The sequence below is a fragment of the Pseudorca crassidens genome, chromosome 14 (assembly GCF_039906515.1).
Source record: "Pseudorca crassidens isolate mPseCra1 chromosome 14, mPseCra1.hap1, whole genome shotgun sequence".
NCBI classification, from domain to species: Eukaryota; Metazoa; Chordata; class Mammalia; order Artiodactyla; family Delphinidae; genus Pseudorca; species Pseudorca crassidens.
Window position 1 is genome coordinate 62,683,877 of NC_090309.1, and position 15,665 is coordinate 62,699,541.

General features: G+C 35.5%; 1 protein-coding gene across 3 annotated transcripts in view; it reads left to right on the forward strand.

Moving 5' to 3' along the window:
* Nucleotides 1-15,665, forward strand: part of PRKD3 (protein kinase D3) — an 80,855-nt gene that overhangs the window by 46,703 nt on the left and 18,487 nt on the right. For all 3 annotated transcript variants that reach the window (XM_067703243.1, XM_067703240.1, XM_067703242.1), the window contains 6 exons: nt 2,993-3,185; nt 6,218-6,295; nt 8,977-9,160; nt 10,454-10,577; nt 12,785-12,862; nt 14,047-14,323. In XM_067703243.1, the coding sequence (XP_067559344.1) occupies nt 2,993-3,185; nt 6,218-6,295; nt 8,977-9,160; nt 10,454-10,577; nt 12,785-12,862; nt 14,047-14,323 (934 nt within the window). The remainder of the gene's footprint in view (nt 1-2,992; nt 3,186-6,217; nt 6,296-8,976; nt 9,161-10,453; nt 10,578-12,784; nt 12,863-14,046; nt 14,324-15,665) is intronic.

Consider the following 15,665-nt stretch of genomic DNA (forward strand, 5'->3'; position numbering starts at 1 on the left):
CTTTCATTGAATAATGTTCCAAACTCAAATACATATAATTGGGGAATTGCCCCCTTTAAATGCTTTTATTGCCTTTATTGTTTTACATGACTGAGAGTTGGCAATATTGTTATGAAGTTTTTGTGAGCAATACTTCAGCCAAAATTAGTTTAAGCCCACACTGTGGAAATAATTACTTTTAGAAGATTTCTGGCTATACATTAATAAGAAAGAAATAAGAGTTTAAGCTAAGCAGTAATTTGGAAAGAGAGACATTAAAGCAAAGTAAGAAAACTTTCATTTAATTCTAGTTACTCTCATCTGAGTGCTCACATTTTAACCAAGTGCTCTAGGTAATTCTACCAACATTCTCTGTCCTCCAAATTCTGGTTAAGTCCTCTGTACCTTTCCTGCCTTCCTCACTAAATAGACGGTAAACCACTGTTACTGGTAAGATTGCAGTATGTGCCCAGGTATGCTGGGATTGGGAAAAGGTTAAGAATCACTGGACTGGGCTTCCCTCGTGGCGCAGTGGTTGAGAATCCACCTGCCAATGCATGGGACATGGGTTCGATCCCTGGTCCAGGAAGATCCCACATGCCGCGGAGCAACTAAGCCCGTGCACCACAACTACTGAGCCTGTGCTCTAGAACCTGTGACCCACAACTATTGAGCCCGCGTGCCGCAACTACTGAAGCCCGCGCACCTAGAGCCCGTGCTCCACAACGAGAGAAGACACCGCAATGAGAAGCCTGTGCACTGCAACGAAGAGTAGCCCCTGCTCACCGCAACTAGAGAAAGCCCGCACGCGGCAACGAAGACCCAACACAGCCAAAAATAAAATAAATAAATTTATAAAAAAAAAGAATCACTGGACTGCTATGTAGAAGACCCAGGTCTAAGTTTTGATTTTAATACTAATGCTTTAGTAGTATTAATCCCGTTGAGCCCGTTTTTTCATATGTAAAATAGGGCTAATAACATAAATAACTACTTGTACTAGACATGAAAAATTGGGTGGCTCCTACAACCACAGTCCCCTGAGTAGTTCCTTATAAACATGCTCTGTACCATGTCCCTGATACCCCAATCCCAGCAGGACCTGACAAAGGGCAAAACTGGCTAAATCAGCCTTTCCATGTTACATGTTTTAAACTTGAGACAAACTGAGTGGTAGAGGCAGAAGCAAGAGAAGCAGAGTGTTGAGTCACCACTAGACTAGGGGGCCAGGGATGAGCAAAAGCTTAAAGCATCTGTTTCTAGTTCCCACTGGCTGCTTTATCAGCTCTGCAGAATCACTGTGGTGCTCCTTTTGCTGAAGGTGTTGTGTAAATGGAGAAGGGGTGGGCCACACTAGAGCAGGATACCCTAGACAGCTGAAATATGTAAGTTTGGTTCGTGTTTTAACATTCTTTTTGTACTTTCCTTTTTTTTAAAATTTATTTATTTAATTTATTTATTTTTGGCTATGTTGGGTCTTCATTGTTGTGCGTGGGCTTTCTCTAGTTGCGGCGAGCAGGGGCTACTCTTCATTGCGGGGCTCAGGCTTCTCATTGTGGTGGCTTCTCTTGTTGCGGAGCACGGGCTCTAGGCGTGCAGACTTCAGTAGTTGTGGCTCACGGGCTCTAGAGCGCAGGCTCAGTAGTTGTGGCGCATGGGCTTAGTTGCTCCGCGGCATGTGGGATCTTCCCGGACCAGGACTTGAACCCGTGTCCCCTGCATTGGCAGGCAGATTCTTAACCACTGTGCCACCAGGGAAGTCCCATCCTTTTGTACTCTTCTTAAACTGCTTCATAATTTTCTTGAGAACATTTCTGGCTACACTTTAGTGAAAAACTATCCATCAGAGGCTGTTATCTGTGTTATTTTTATAGTGCTGTCCTCCAATGGTCAGTCCTTTTCTTTTTCCTTCTTCCTACTTTTTTCAAAAAAGCCTTTTATTTTCTCCTCCCCTCATTTCTCCTGTATACTTCTCTATCTCTTGGTTTTTTCTGGCTTCTTTTGCTTCTAGTGGTTGAACATATCAATGTACCATGACTCAGCTTCTCTGAGTTACAGACATTACTAGTTATAGAAGGAAGTTCTGGCAGTGAAGATGCAAGCAGCTACAACAAAATTGTTATACGTCTAGGTGGTAGTTAGGTATTTGGATTTTGTTCTTGAGAATATAGACTGTATTCATTTTCATATTTCTGATATAGAGCCTGGCCAGTTATAATCAGTGAATGCTGAATTAATATGATGAACCATATTCATCTGACCTATAATTTAAATTGATTATTTCCTTTGTATACTTAGAAAGGTTCATAGTTAAATAATCCATTTATCCCTCAGATTACACAAAAAATTTTAACCAACACCACCTTTAACTTTCCTTTTTGCTCACCTAAGAGAAAAAACCCAAATAATTGGAAAATACTTAAAATATTAAGGAACTTCCTAAAGCATAATTACTAAGGGTAAAGTTGTTTTAGTTTGTATCTGCCATTGTTTGTATCATCAACATTAATTAAACTTAGATTTTCACATGCTTGTTTTAGTATTTGTTAAAATAAATTAGAAAAACTAAGGCTTGTTTCAGAATGTTTTCAGACGTTGTATTCAGTAACTCAGCGTGAGCAGCACTAACATTTTCTGAATTTACTTAATTTTCCTGTGACTAATTTCTTGGTAAGGTTTTTGAAGGTATTTGAACATGTTATAAATTCATTTTAAGTTCTGTTTTTTATTTGTAAAATGACATATGTGCCTGGAAATAATAGTTAATCAGTGAATATATGTATGTGAGGATGAAAATATCTTTTTGTTTTCTAGCATAAATAATAGCAAAAAAAGTCTGCACTTTTCTCATTCAAGGGTTGGTAAGCTAAGCTTCCAAAGGAAACTGCTGAGATGCACATTTTTAGGTTTTTGGCTTTAGTGTTTGAAATAAATGACTTTTGTGGTCAAGCCCTGATCTTAATACTTTGTTTTTAATATCGACTTACACTTATAGAAATTACTTATGTTTTAGTCACATGTTCACCAGGAACCCAGTAAGAGAATTCCTTCTTGGAGTGGTCGCCCAATTTGGATGGAAAAGATGGTCATGTGCAGGGTAAAAGTTCCACACACATTTGCTGTTCACTCTTATACCCGTCCCACCATATGTCAGTACTGCAAGCGGTTACTGAAAGGCCTCTTTCGGCAAGGAATGCAGTGTAAAGGTAGGATTGGATGTTTTTCTTAAGTAAAATTTATATTTGTTTTTGTTAGCAAATACAGGTTTAAAATATTTTTTATTTCAGAAGCATTAAGCAGATACCTGTAAATTGGGCTCATACTTAACTTAAAAAAGATAAAATTAATATGCACGCACCTGCATGCGACGACTAGTATCTGCAATATGTGTATACTGTACCAGGAGCTGTGCTAAAGAAAAATTAGAGTATAAACAGAAAAACTAGAATTTGGATCTGAGGTGTGGCTGCTTAACACTTGCCAATATGGAACAGTTAGTAAGCAGATAAGCTAATATTTGACCTTAAGTCTTTCTAATTTCAAAGCCAGACACTACCCAAAATATAAAATAATGCCCTCCTCTTGCCATTAAATATTCATACACACACACGCACACCAACATATTACAGGTGTTTTGTTGTTTTTGGTTTTTTTTTCTAATTACGTAGCTATGGAGCTGTACAAAAATTGTCATTCCAGACAGTAATCACACTGAAATAGGCAGACTATAGTAGAAGCCAGTGGAATTGTAATGGGGACCACCTGTATTTGGATACTAACCCAGAACACTATCATAGTATTCCAGAAACATCTCTTAATGAACTAGGTTTTTAATAGAACAATGGAATAAGTTTTTCCTCTAGTTACATAATGTTTTAATGCTTTTTAAAGATGCTTTTATCTTTTTGTCACATATCTTCTTCTCAACAGTGCTACACAATTATGTGAAACCAAAATAGAGTTCAAATATGTTTTAAGGCATTGAGCCAGGATAAGACATAACTAATTTGTCTATAATCTTATGTACTTATTTTTCATGTGATTATTTTAATAGTTCTTGATACTATACTTTTTATATAGAACTATTTGTGGAATTGAATTACCTAGTTTTATCTAGGTAAAACATTACAGTTGAGATCTTTGCAACAATAAATCCTGTTTACAATGTTGAATCAAATAATTATATGTAAATTTAACTTAAATATATAAGAAAACTTTTCTTGGCAATATATGGCTACATAGGATAATATCAAATAGAGAATAGGTTGTACATTTGTTGCCAATATTTAATAACCATCAGGCAGGCTTAATTAAATGTTGAAATTTTATTTCAACAGCTTACTTTTGAATATGAGTTAATATATAAATTAATACTTTAAAATATCAACACTAAAGTGGATTGGCAAGCAGCCACTAAGGAATGTTTTGGGAAAGAACATTAAGAACAGATGTACAAATTCTAGCCAGCAGATAATTTTAGTAAAGGTAGTAAATAACACCGTTCTGCTGAGCAGAACAGAAACATTCTAAAACCACATGCAAAAAAATACAGTATTTTATAAAGGAACTAAAATAAATATGTAGATTAATGAATTTTGAAATAAAATCAGTGAACTCTACCACTGGGTTATTAGTTTAACTTCTTAGAGCTCTAAAAGAATAATGTTTTATGCTTATATTGGTTCAGAAAGTATCAGGTTATATTTCTCTTTAAGTATTTTAGTTATCTATGAAAAAATCATAATTTAATTTAGGGATCCTTGTATTTTTATAATATGAATTAAGATACTTAAAAAGTAAAGTAGTCATTTTCATTCACTTGTCAAGCTAAGAAAAAAAAATAGTTAAGATAAAACAGCTATGCTGGAACGTTTAAGAAAACATACAATTCTAAGAACAGCAGTTCATTTATTCATTCATCTGTTTATTTTCTACTTCGTTATGTTAAAATTTCAAGGCAGCTTATATAAGCATATATAGAATAAAAGAAAGCATAAACTAATTAATAAAAACATAGGTAGGAATATGGAGAAGTATAAATGCCTGTCATTAGAACCTACATACTTAGCTGCAGGTGGGCCACAAATTTGGCTCTACATTTCAAAGGGAAAGGGAAACCTTGTTATTTTCAGAATTTGCAAATCTCATGAGATAAAAAACTAATTATTTAAGATGTATGCAAGATATTAATATCATATATGAATTTCTTAGGGTCTCTTATTTTTAAAGACATTACTATATAATGCAAGTTTTATCCTCCACCAAAATATTAATTTCATGGAGCTTTTTCTTGTAATGACCTTTGCCCTGTGCTATTGGCATGATTCCCAGAATTTTCTTGAATCACAGGGGTTACAGAATTATTCTAAAGCAGGACTTGAAATTATTTTTACCCATTTATTGTTGGTAGAAGTATTTCGAAGGTTGTGTTAGACAGTAGTTATAGCAGTGGGTCTCAATTTTAGCATTAACTAAAGAAGTCATTAAAGCACACATTTCTCAGCCCCACTCCCAGAGTTACAGATGTTAGGGGTAGGGCCCAAGAACATGCGTTTCTAACAAGTTCTCAAATGATGCTGCTACTGCTGGTCTGATGGCCACAGTTGGGGACCACTGAGTTACACAGTAGTATGGTACAGTTGGGATCTGACACTGATCTGCAATGCAATCAGCTCTGAGGTTCTTGCAGGCTGAACAGAGCCATTTTGTAATGCAGGTGAGAGACCTTGTGCATGAGAAGCTCAGGCCTTCCTTACAGGGTTGTATGGGAAAGCCCTTACTAATTCCTAATAAATGGTTGTAGAATTGCAATCCCTTTTCTGCATGTGCACCAGGTCCTAATAATTAGGAATTGAAAGTAAGTGCCTGACATATGTTGGAAAGGAATTTAATCAGCCTGAGAAACTCTTAAGGGGTATGTGGAAAGAAGAATGTGAGGTAAGGGAAGGAAACATGGAGCTGCAGCAACATTTTGGCAAAGTGTTATACAAGTAGTATAAACTTCATTTTACAGATATAGAAACTGAGCCCTGAGGGATTTAACAACTGTTTAAGAGGTAGTGTCAGAATTTGAAACCAGACCTTTAATCCAAAGCCTGAGTTCTTAGTAGAGGAAATCTTTATTATCTCATCATCATTATTAATAATACTCTGTGTGTGAGTAAAGAAAGTCTTTAACCATATTCTGATACTGCCTGACATTTTTATATAAATTAATAAGGTGAATATTTTATTTTAGATTGTAAATTCAACTGCCATAAACGATGTGCATCAAAAGTACCGAGAGACTGCCTTGGAGAGGTTACTTTCAATGGAGGTAAAAGTCCTTTTCTTAATTTCCAGAAAAGATCACAATTCTTTTGTGTATTATCTTTGTATAAGGTTATATTTGCATATTTTATTTCGCTTACTTTGTTTTTTAACTTTGACTTTTTTCTGATTTAATAATCAAGCAAAATACGGAGATCAGTAACAGTATACTTTTAATTATACCTTTCCGTCTTACCTTTAACCACCTACCACTCTGTAGTCTAGTGTGGCCAGTGGTGCTGCATATCCTCTTTTATCTTTAATACTTATTTTATAACCCTGCTGTTCTTAGAACTATTTCATATTTCTAGTATTTATTGATTGCTTACTGTATGCCAGGCACTGTTCTAAACTCTTTACATATATTGACATTTAAACCTAAGAACAACCTTTTGAGATAAGGACTTACAGATGAGTAAACTTAGACACAAAAACATTAAATTAAATAACTTGCCCCAAAATACAACCAATAAGTGGTAGAGTTGGGATTTGAACCCATATGGTCTGGTTTCTTAGTCCATAGTCTTTTAGAACTTAATGTACTGTCTCACTTTCTCTTTCTCCATCAAATAATCATTAGCGAAACATTTTTGCTTTTTACCATTTTTTTTTTGTTTCGTTTGTTTGTTTTCTCTTTTCAATATTATATCATGCAAAGTGATTACCGTTTTTGGAAGGAAGGAGTAATGACTCTAAACTTTCAGCATAATTTTTCCGTAACATTTACATGACTAGTAAAAATTGAATGTAAGTAGTTCTGTAGAAGAAAAGCATAAGGAGTGGAAATTAAACTCCTTAAGAATTTAACATTTTCTCTTACGGCATGTTTTCTGTGGTTGCTATTTAACACCATTGACAGAACATGATTGGTTTTCTCATTTCAGTTGCTTGGAATTGATGCAGTTTTTCAATGATTAAAGTCTTTTCTAGATTTATCTAGTTCATGTATTTTTGTACTTCTCTACCTTTTGACAAATGGATATGAAATACTATTTTATTTATTTTAATGTGCGTTTGTCTTTATATTAATGAGTTTGAGCATCTTTCAGATGTTTACTGGTTAATTATGGGTTTTTACCCTATAAGTTACCTGTTCATATGCTATATATTCTACTAATTCTTTGTCAGCTTTATTGAGATATGATTTGTATACCTTACAGTTCACACATTTAGTTTATTCACAGTTATGCAGCCATCACTGCAATCTAATTTTAGAACATTTTCATCATCCTGAAAATAACTCCATACCTATTAGTAGTCACTTCCCATCCACTCTTCCCCATTAGCCCTGGCAACCACTAAATCAGCTTTTATCTCTATGGGTTTGTCTATTCTAGACATTTCATATAAATAGAATCAAACAATGTGTAGTCTTTTGTGACTGGTTTCTTTCATTTAGCATAATGTTTTCAGGGTTCATCCATGTAACATGTATCAATACTTCATTCTTTTTTTATTGATGAATAATATTCCTCTGCATGAATAGACTACATTTTATTTATCCATTCACCAGTCAGTCGATGGTCCTTTGAGTTGTATCTCCTTTGGAGCTATTATGAACAATGCTTCTATGAACACTTGAGTACTGATGAGTACGTATGTTTTCCTTTCACTTGGGTAGATAGCCAGTAGTGGAATTGTAGAGTCATATGGTAACCCTGTGTATAACATTTTGAAGACTGCCAAACTGTTTTCCAAAGCAGCTGTACCATTTTACATTATCACCAGCAGTGTATGAGGATTCTAATTTCTATGTATCCTGCACCACTTGTTATTGTCTGTCATTTTGATTATTGCCATCCTAGTGAGTATGGAGTGATGTCTCATTGTTGTTTTGATTTGCGTTTCCCAGATATTGCATATCTTTTTATATACTTATTGGTCATTTTTACATCTGCTTTGGAGAAATATCTATTCTCGTCCTTTGCTCATTTAACTACGTTACTTATCTTTTTATTATTGAGTTGTAAGAGTTCTTTAAGTATTCTGGATACAAGTCCCTTATTTGATATATGATTTGAAAATGCTTTCTCCCACACTGTGTGCTGTCTTTTCACTTTCTTGAGGTATCATTTGCAGCAGAGAAGTTTTTAATTTTGATGAAGTCCAATTTATTTATTTTTTTCTTTTGTCACTTAGGTTTTTGGTAGTATATCTAAGAAGGCTTTGCCTAACTCAAGGTCACAAAGATTACTCCTATGTTTTCTTCTAAGAGTTTTATAGATTAAGCTCTTACATTTAGGTCTGTGATCCACTTTAAGTTAATTTTTATAATTGGTTTAAGGAAGAATTCCAATTTCATTTTTTTTGCATGTAGATGTCCAGTTGTCCTAGCACCATATATTGAACAGACTATTTATTCTTCTTCATTGTATTGTCTTAGACCCTTGCAGAAAATCAATTGACTAGATGTGTAATAGTGTTAGCTAATCTTTTACTTTGCTTCTAGTATCTTTCGGCATGTCAGAATTTAAAATTATAATGCAATCAAATTAATTTTCTGCCTTATGGTTTGTACATTTTATATTGTCCTAAGAAATATTTCTTTATCCTGAATCATAAAAATATTTTTCTATATTTTCATTTAAGAATTTTAAAACTTTTTTTCACATTTAATACACTGTCTCTGTTTAGGTGTATTGATATTCCATTAATATAAAATTCTGAATTCATTTAAAACTTTGCCAGAACCTTCTACTCTGGGAACAGATACAGATATACCAATGGATATTGACAGTAGTGACATGAACAGTGATGGTAGTCGGGGCTTGGATGACACAGAGGAACCATCTCCCCCAGAAGATAAAATGTTCTTCCTGGATCCATCTGATCTTGATGTGGAAAGAGATGAAGAAGCTGTTAAAACAATCAGGTAACGTGTGTGTAAGGATTGCAAGCTACTTCCAAATGCAGGGTCAGTCCAGGAGCTCTGTTAAGAAAGAACAAGCCACATCTCTTTAAGTGGGACCTAAAATGTAATTTAAAATTGGTTAAATTGTGCCTAATACTTTTACATGTACCACAGTATTTTTCTGAAATAAATTATATTACTCTTGCTATCCACTCAAGATGGGAAGGTATGAGAATCCTGTTTTCTTAAAGAGGAGAATGCTTTATTTAAGTAGAGTCTAGATATGATATCTAGCTGTAGAGCATCCACCACAAAGTGCCAAAATTGAACCATCAGTTGAAGCAACCAATTTCTTCACACAGGCAGATTACCTGATGTTGGAAACACCAGTAAGAATCTATATCTGAGAATGTTGCACAAAGATGATGGTGATGAATTTGGGGACAGTTTTCATATTACAATTAATCTATTAGCACTTTGTAAAAATGCTACCAGATTATAAGACTTAAATATCTTCCTATGTTTATAGAAATTCAGTTTTTTATAGATACAGCCTGTAGGATATACTACTTCGTGATAAAATTTATCATGCTGCCTAGGGTAGGAAGATTTCTAGCAGCAATCCCAAATGAGACCCTCTCCCAGGCTCCAGATTTTCCAAATGGGGAGGATTCTTTCTGCTCTATTCATTGTTTTCTTTTTTTAATAAATTTATTTATTTTTGGCTGTGTTGGGTCTTCGTTGCTGTGTGCAGGCTTCCTCTAGTTGCGGTGAGCCGGGGCTACTCTTCATTGCAGTATGCAGGCTTCTCACTGCGGTGGCTTCTCTTGTTGCAGAGCATGGGCTCTAGGCGTGCGGGCTTCAGTAGTTGTGCATGGGCTCAGTAGTTGTGGCTTGCAGGCTCTAGAGCGCAGGCTCAGTAATTGTAGTGCATGGGCTTAGGTGCTCCGCGGCATGTGGGATCTTCCCAGACCAGGGATTGACCCCGTGTCCCCTGCATTGGCAGGCGGATTCTTAACCACTGTGCCATCAGAGAAGTCCCTCATTGTTTTCTTATGTTTTGTGACCCTCCAAAAAAATGTGATGACAAATAATGATGACTTACAGTATTACCTTAGTCTTTTGTAAATTAACTATGTATCATCATAACAGGATTAATTTATTTTCTTCTTCTTAAGCCATTGTTTATCTTCCTAAGATATTTTGAAGAATTTTAGCTTAATTATCTTTAAAAGGGCTTGATGAGCTTACAGTATTTATGATTTTTTAAGTTGAAGTTGTAAATATTTGTCATAAATTTAAAATATTTTTTAGTCCATCAACAAGCAATAATATTCCGCTAATGAGGGTCGTACAATCCATCAAGCACACAAAGAGGAAGAGCAGCACGATGGTGAAGGAAGGGTGGATGGTCCATTACACCAGCAGGGACACCCTGGTCAGTAATCACAGGCATTTTATTGTGGTAGTGAAACTTTGTTATGTGCTTTATTTTGTGCATTTTTAAAATCAAAATGAGAATGAGATATATATTAAGACATCATAGTACTGGAACTATCATTACATTTGTAAAGAGTATTTCAAAGGTGGAATATTTAATGTACTGTTTTTATAAACTGGTAGAGCAGTAGAGATTCAAAGCGGGTCTGGTGGTATAACACCAAATGCACAATCTATGAAAGAAATAATTGATAACACTGGATTCATTAAAATAAAAAACTTCTGCTTGGCAAAAGACAATGTTAAAAGATTGAGAAGACAAGCCACAGACTTGGAGAAAATATTTGCAAAAGAGACATCTGATAAAAGACTGTTCTCCAAAATATACAAAAAACTCTTAAAATTCAACAGTAAGAAAACAAATAACCTGATTAAAAAGTGTGCCGAAGACCTTAACACGTACCTCACCAAAGAAGATACTTAGATGGCAAATAAGAATATGAAAAGATGCTCCACATCATATGTCATCAGGCAAATTAAATGCAAATTAAAACAGTGACATACTACACACCTGTTAGAATAGCCAAAAACCTAAACACTGAGAACACTAAATTCTGGCAAGATTAGAGCAACGGGAACTTTCTTTGACTGCTAGTAGGAACACAAAAATGGTATTGCCGACTTTTGAAGACAGTTTGACAGTTTCTTACAAAACTAAAATGCTTTTACCATGTGATCCATATGTTGTACTCTTTGCTGTTTACCCAAAGGAGATAAAAACTTATGTTCATACAGAAACCTGCATATGGATATTTATAGTAGCTTTATTAATAATTGCCAAAAACCTGGAAGTAATAAATGTCCTTCAGTAGGTAAGTGGATAAATAAACTGTGGTACATCCAGACAATGGAATATTATTCAGCACTAAAAAGCAATGAATGAGCTATCAAGCCATGAAAAGACATGGAGGAATCTTTAATGTATATTACTAAGTGAAAGAAGCCAATGTAAAAAGATTACATACTGTATGATTCCAACCACATGATATTCATTCTAGAAAAGGCAAAACTATGGAGGCAGTAAAAAGATCACAGTTAGGGGTGGAGACTTGTAAGTATGAATAGGCATAACACAGAATTTTTAGGGCAGTGAGAATACTCTATATGATGCCATGATGATAGATACACGTCATTATGCATTTGTCCAAACCCATAGAATGTACAATACCAAGAGTGAACCATAATATAAACTGGACTTTTGTGATTATGATGTGTCAGTGTAGGTTTATCAGTTGTAACAAATGTGCCACTCTGATGAGGGGTGTTCCTGATGAGGAGGGTTACACATGCATTGGGACAAGGGAGTATATCGGAAATCCCTGTATCTTCCCCTTAATTTGCTGTGAACCTTAAACTGCTCCAAAAAAGTAAAGTATTAATTTTAAAAAATGATTTAAAGACATATGTAAAAAAAAAATTCTGCATGGCAAAGAACAAAAGCAAAGACAAATGACAAACTGGGAAAAGTATTTTCAACTCATATTCTAAACAAGTGGAAAAAAGACCAGAATACAGTAGAAAAATGGGCAATGAATATGAACATTCACAGACAAGGAAATACAAATGACTTTTAAATGTAAGATCTTGATCTCGTTTTTAATAAAAAATACAATTTAAAATTTTACCAAAATACCAATTTTTATTTAGCACTGTAGCAAAAGATCAAAAGGTCTAGTAACATGCTGCATTAGTGAAGGTTTGAGCAAGTTAGGCATGTTTGCTGATGAGACTGTAAATTCGATCAAATCTTGTGCCAGATAATTTAACACTGTCAAGTAAAATGACATGTGCATGTATCTTTTGACCCAGTAAGCCAACCTTTAGATATTTAACCTATAGGTAAATTACATATCTGTGTGTGTGCAATACATATGTATCTGTGTATGCACGCATAAGATTCTTGCAAAGGAATCCCCAAAACCTAATAACATTGCTTGCCTGGAGTAAGGGTGGGAGTGAGATAGGAGTGATGATGCAAGTATAATTTTCACTATATATCCTTTTAATTCTCCGAATTTTGAACCGCACGAATTTTAAACCTATTCAAAAGTACAAACTTATGGATAGAAATGAAAGGGAAAGGAAAGTTCAGGCACTTTGGAGGAATCATTACTTTTGAACCTCACAGTTTTATGCTCTTTATAGAGAAAGAGGCATTATTGGAGACTGGACAGCAAATGTCTAACATTGTTTCAAAACGAATCGGGATCAAAGTATTATAAGGTAAAGATTTCACATCTTTAAAAAAATATGTACATTAAAATACTGTATGTTTTCCAAATATATCCAAATAATATTTATTAATTGTTATATTGGCTTATACCTATTACAACTGTTCCTAACGTAGTTTATAGAAGTCACTGTTAAGTTCCTTGTTGAAGCAACTGTCCTCTACCCCTCCATTTCACCCCCCATAACAGCCCTGCTACCAAAGGTTGTTTTTGTTGCGTGTTTGTTTTTGTCCTGTCAGGTTGCTGCTGCTTATCTTCTGGGTACCAAATGGTCCTCCATATCTGTGGATGCCTAACCATTTTATACAATGGACTTGAGCATCTGTGGATTTTGGTATCCACGGGGAGTCCTGGCACCAATCCCCCTTGCACACTGAGGGATGACTATACTATGATTTAGATTAGACTGTTAAGGAAGTCCCATGATCATTGCTGGTCCAGAAGAGGCAAATGTGGTATTCGGCATTTCTCCCATCTTCCATTTTACCTTAGACCCCAGTTCTTAGATGCTTCCTTTGGCTCTTCTTTTCCTTTGTATAGTCCTCTTTGCTTGACTTGCTTCACATTTTGCCGTGGCACAGACTGACACCCAACAAAATTGTCAGTGTAGCAGTTGTATCAGTAAGAAAAAGTATAGAAACTAGTGAATAGCTTTGAACTGGTTGGGTTTTTTTAAATAAGTTTTTTGCTTTAGGAAGGGGACTAAACATAAATGATTGTTACAGTTATAGACAACCAAAATGGAGTGCTTGAATAACTTAACACTAACATTCTTCTTTTGCTGCTGTTATTTCTGTTTCGTACTCCTTTGGGGCTGTATCTTGCAGATAGCCAGTAGAGTAGTAGCTGTTGAGTTGATTCAATGAAAACTGGGAAATGACAAGTGTAGTGGCAATTGCCCTCCTAAATCCTTTCCTTCCTTTCATTCTAATGATCTGCTACAGGCCTGAATCACTAGCTTGATTATTACACCCCATGCTCTGCCTCTGGCATTGATGGACATGCAGATCATTCAAAGCAGATACCATCATTAAGACTTGACTGTATGTCCCATGTGTCACGTACTTGTGTTTGTCTTAATGGTATTCACTAGAAACACATATCTTTGATGTTTAGTGTATTTGAAAATTAAAAAAAGATGTATTCATATTTTATAATGCTTAATTTTTGCTTCAGGAAATTCCACTTTCAGAGATTCTTCGCATATCTTCCCCACAAGATTTCACGAACATTTCACAAGGCAGCAACCCACACTGTTTTGAAATCATCACTGATACTATGGTATACTTTGTTGGCGAGAACAGTGGGGACAGCTCTCACAATCCTGTTCTTGCTGCCACTGGAGTGGGACTTGACGTAGCACAGAGCTGGGAAAAAGCAATTCGCCAAGCTCTCATGCCTGTTACCCCTCAAGCAAGTGTTTGTACTTCTCCAGGGCAAGGGAAAGATCACAGTAAGCAATAAGCTTGTTGATGGCTTTTTTCCCCCTTTGGTTCTTAAGCATTTTGTGGGTGTAGTTGTGTTTCTGTATTTATTTTTAATGCTCATTTTAAGCTTCATTTTTAGTAACCAATACCATTAGTTAATTCCTTTATGAAATTATATTGGTTATAGTATATGTATACAATCCCCAGAGCTAGGTTCCAGAGTCAGTGTCACTACATTTAAATTCTGGTTCTGCCAACCTGTTATGTGATCTTAGCAAGTACTTTCGTTCTCTGTAATAGTACCTACTTTATAGGGTTGTCAGCATTAAATGAAAGAGAACCATAAGGTGTTGAGTAAACTACTAGTATTAGTATTTTGCTTCATGGTGGGATTTTCAGGCTATAAAGTGTTACAGTTCACATACTCAGGAAATCTGTGAAGTCAGAAATGCTGTATTTCTTTTAACTGAATTAAAACATTCAGAAACATTAAAAAAATATTGAAACACATGTCCTTTGCACTAACAAAATTTATAAAGTAAAACCTAAATTTGATAAAGGTTCAAGTGAACACTTAATCAGAAAGCCATAGTAAAATGTCACTTTCCCTTCCATTGGCATTATTTTGTTTATGGGGAAACATCATTCATTCATTAGACAAATAGTATTTAAATTGAAAGAGGTATCAACCATTTTCTTTTTTTCTTCTTTTTTGGCTGCGCTGCACAGCTTGCGGGATCTTAGTTCCCCGACCAGGGATTGAACCCAGGCTCCGGCAGTGAAAGTGCTGAGTCTTAACCACTGGACCTCCAGGGAGTTCCCTCAACCAGTTTCTAAATGTTCTTTATTTCAGTTCAGCTATGCTACTTGGTATGCCTGTTCTCGGCATTATGCTACGCCCTGAGCTAGAATACGAAAGGAACACCGAAAATTTAAAAGCTACTAAGGGAAATAGGACATAACGTATATAAGTGTTAGATGGTAGCATAAAGCAGTAGAGTGCAAAAATGAGTAGTGCATTTCTCGAGGAACTCAGATATGGATAGGAAGAGTAAGCAGAGACTTCATGATAGCGGAGCCTGATTTGAACCTTGACCTTGGATCTCAAGTAAGTTAGGATAGGCAGAGCTAACCTGGGAGGGGTGGAGGGGGTGTCACTGGTGTTGAGGAGACAGGTGTGATCAAAGGGATGAGGGTAATGACCATGAAAATGTTTGGTGTTGAATGTTGATTCCTAAAGGTTGAATAAATGGATATCCACAGTGCTTCTTAAATTTGAGGGGATTTTAGACAGAACTGTCTGATATTCTAATTAAAACCATGGACCTTTTCCCCCAGAAAATAATGCAGGCACATAACACACAAATT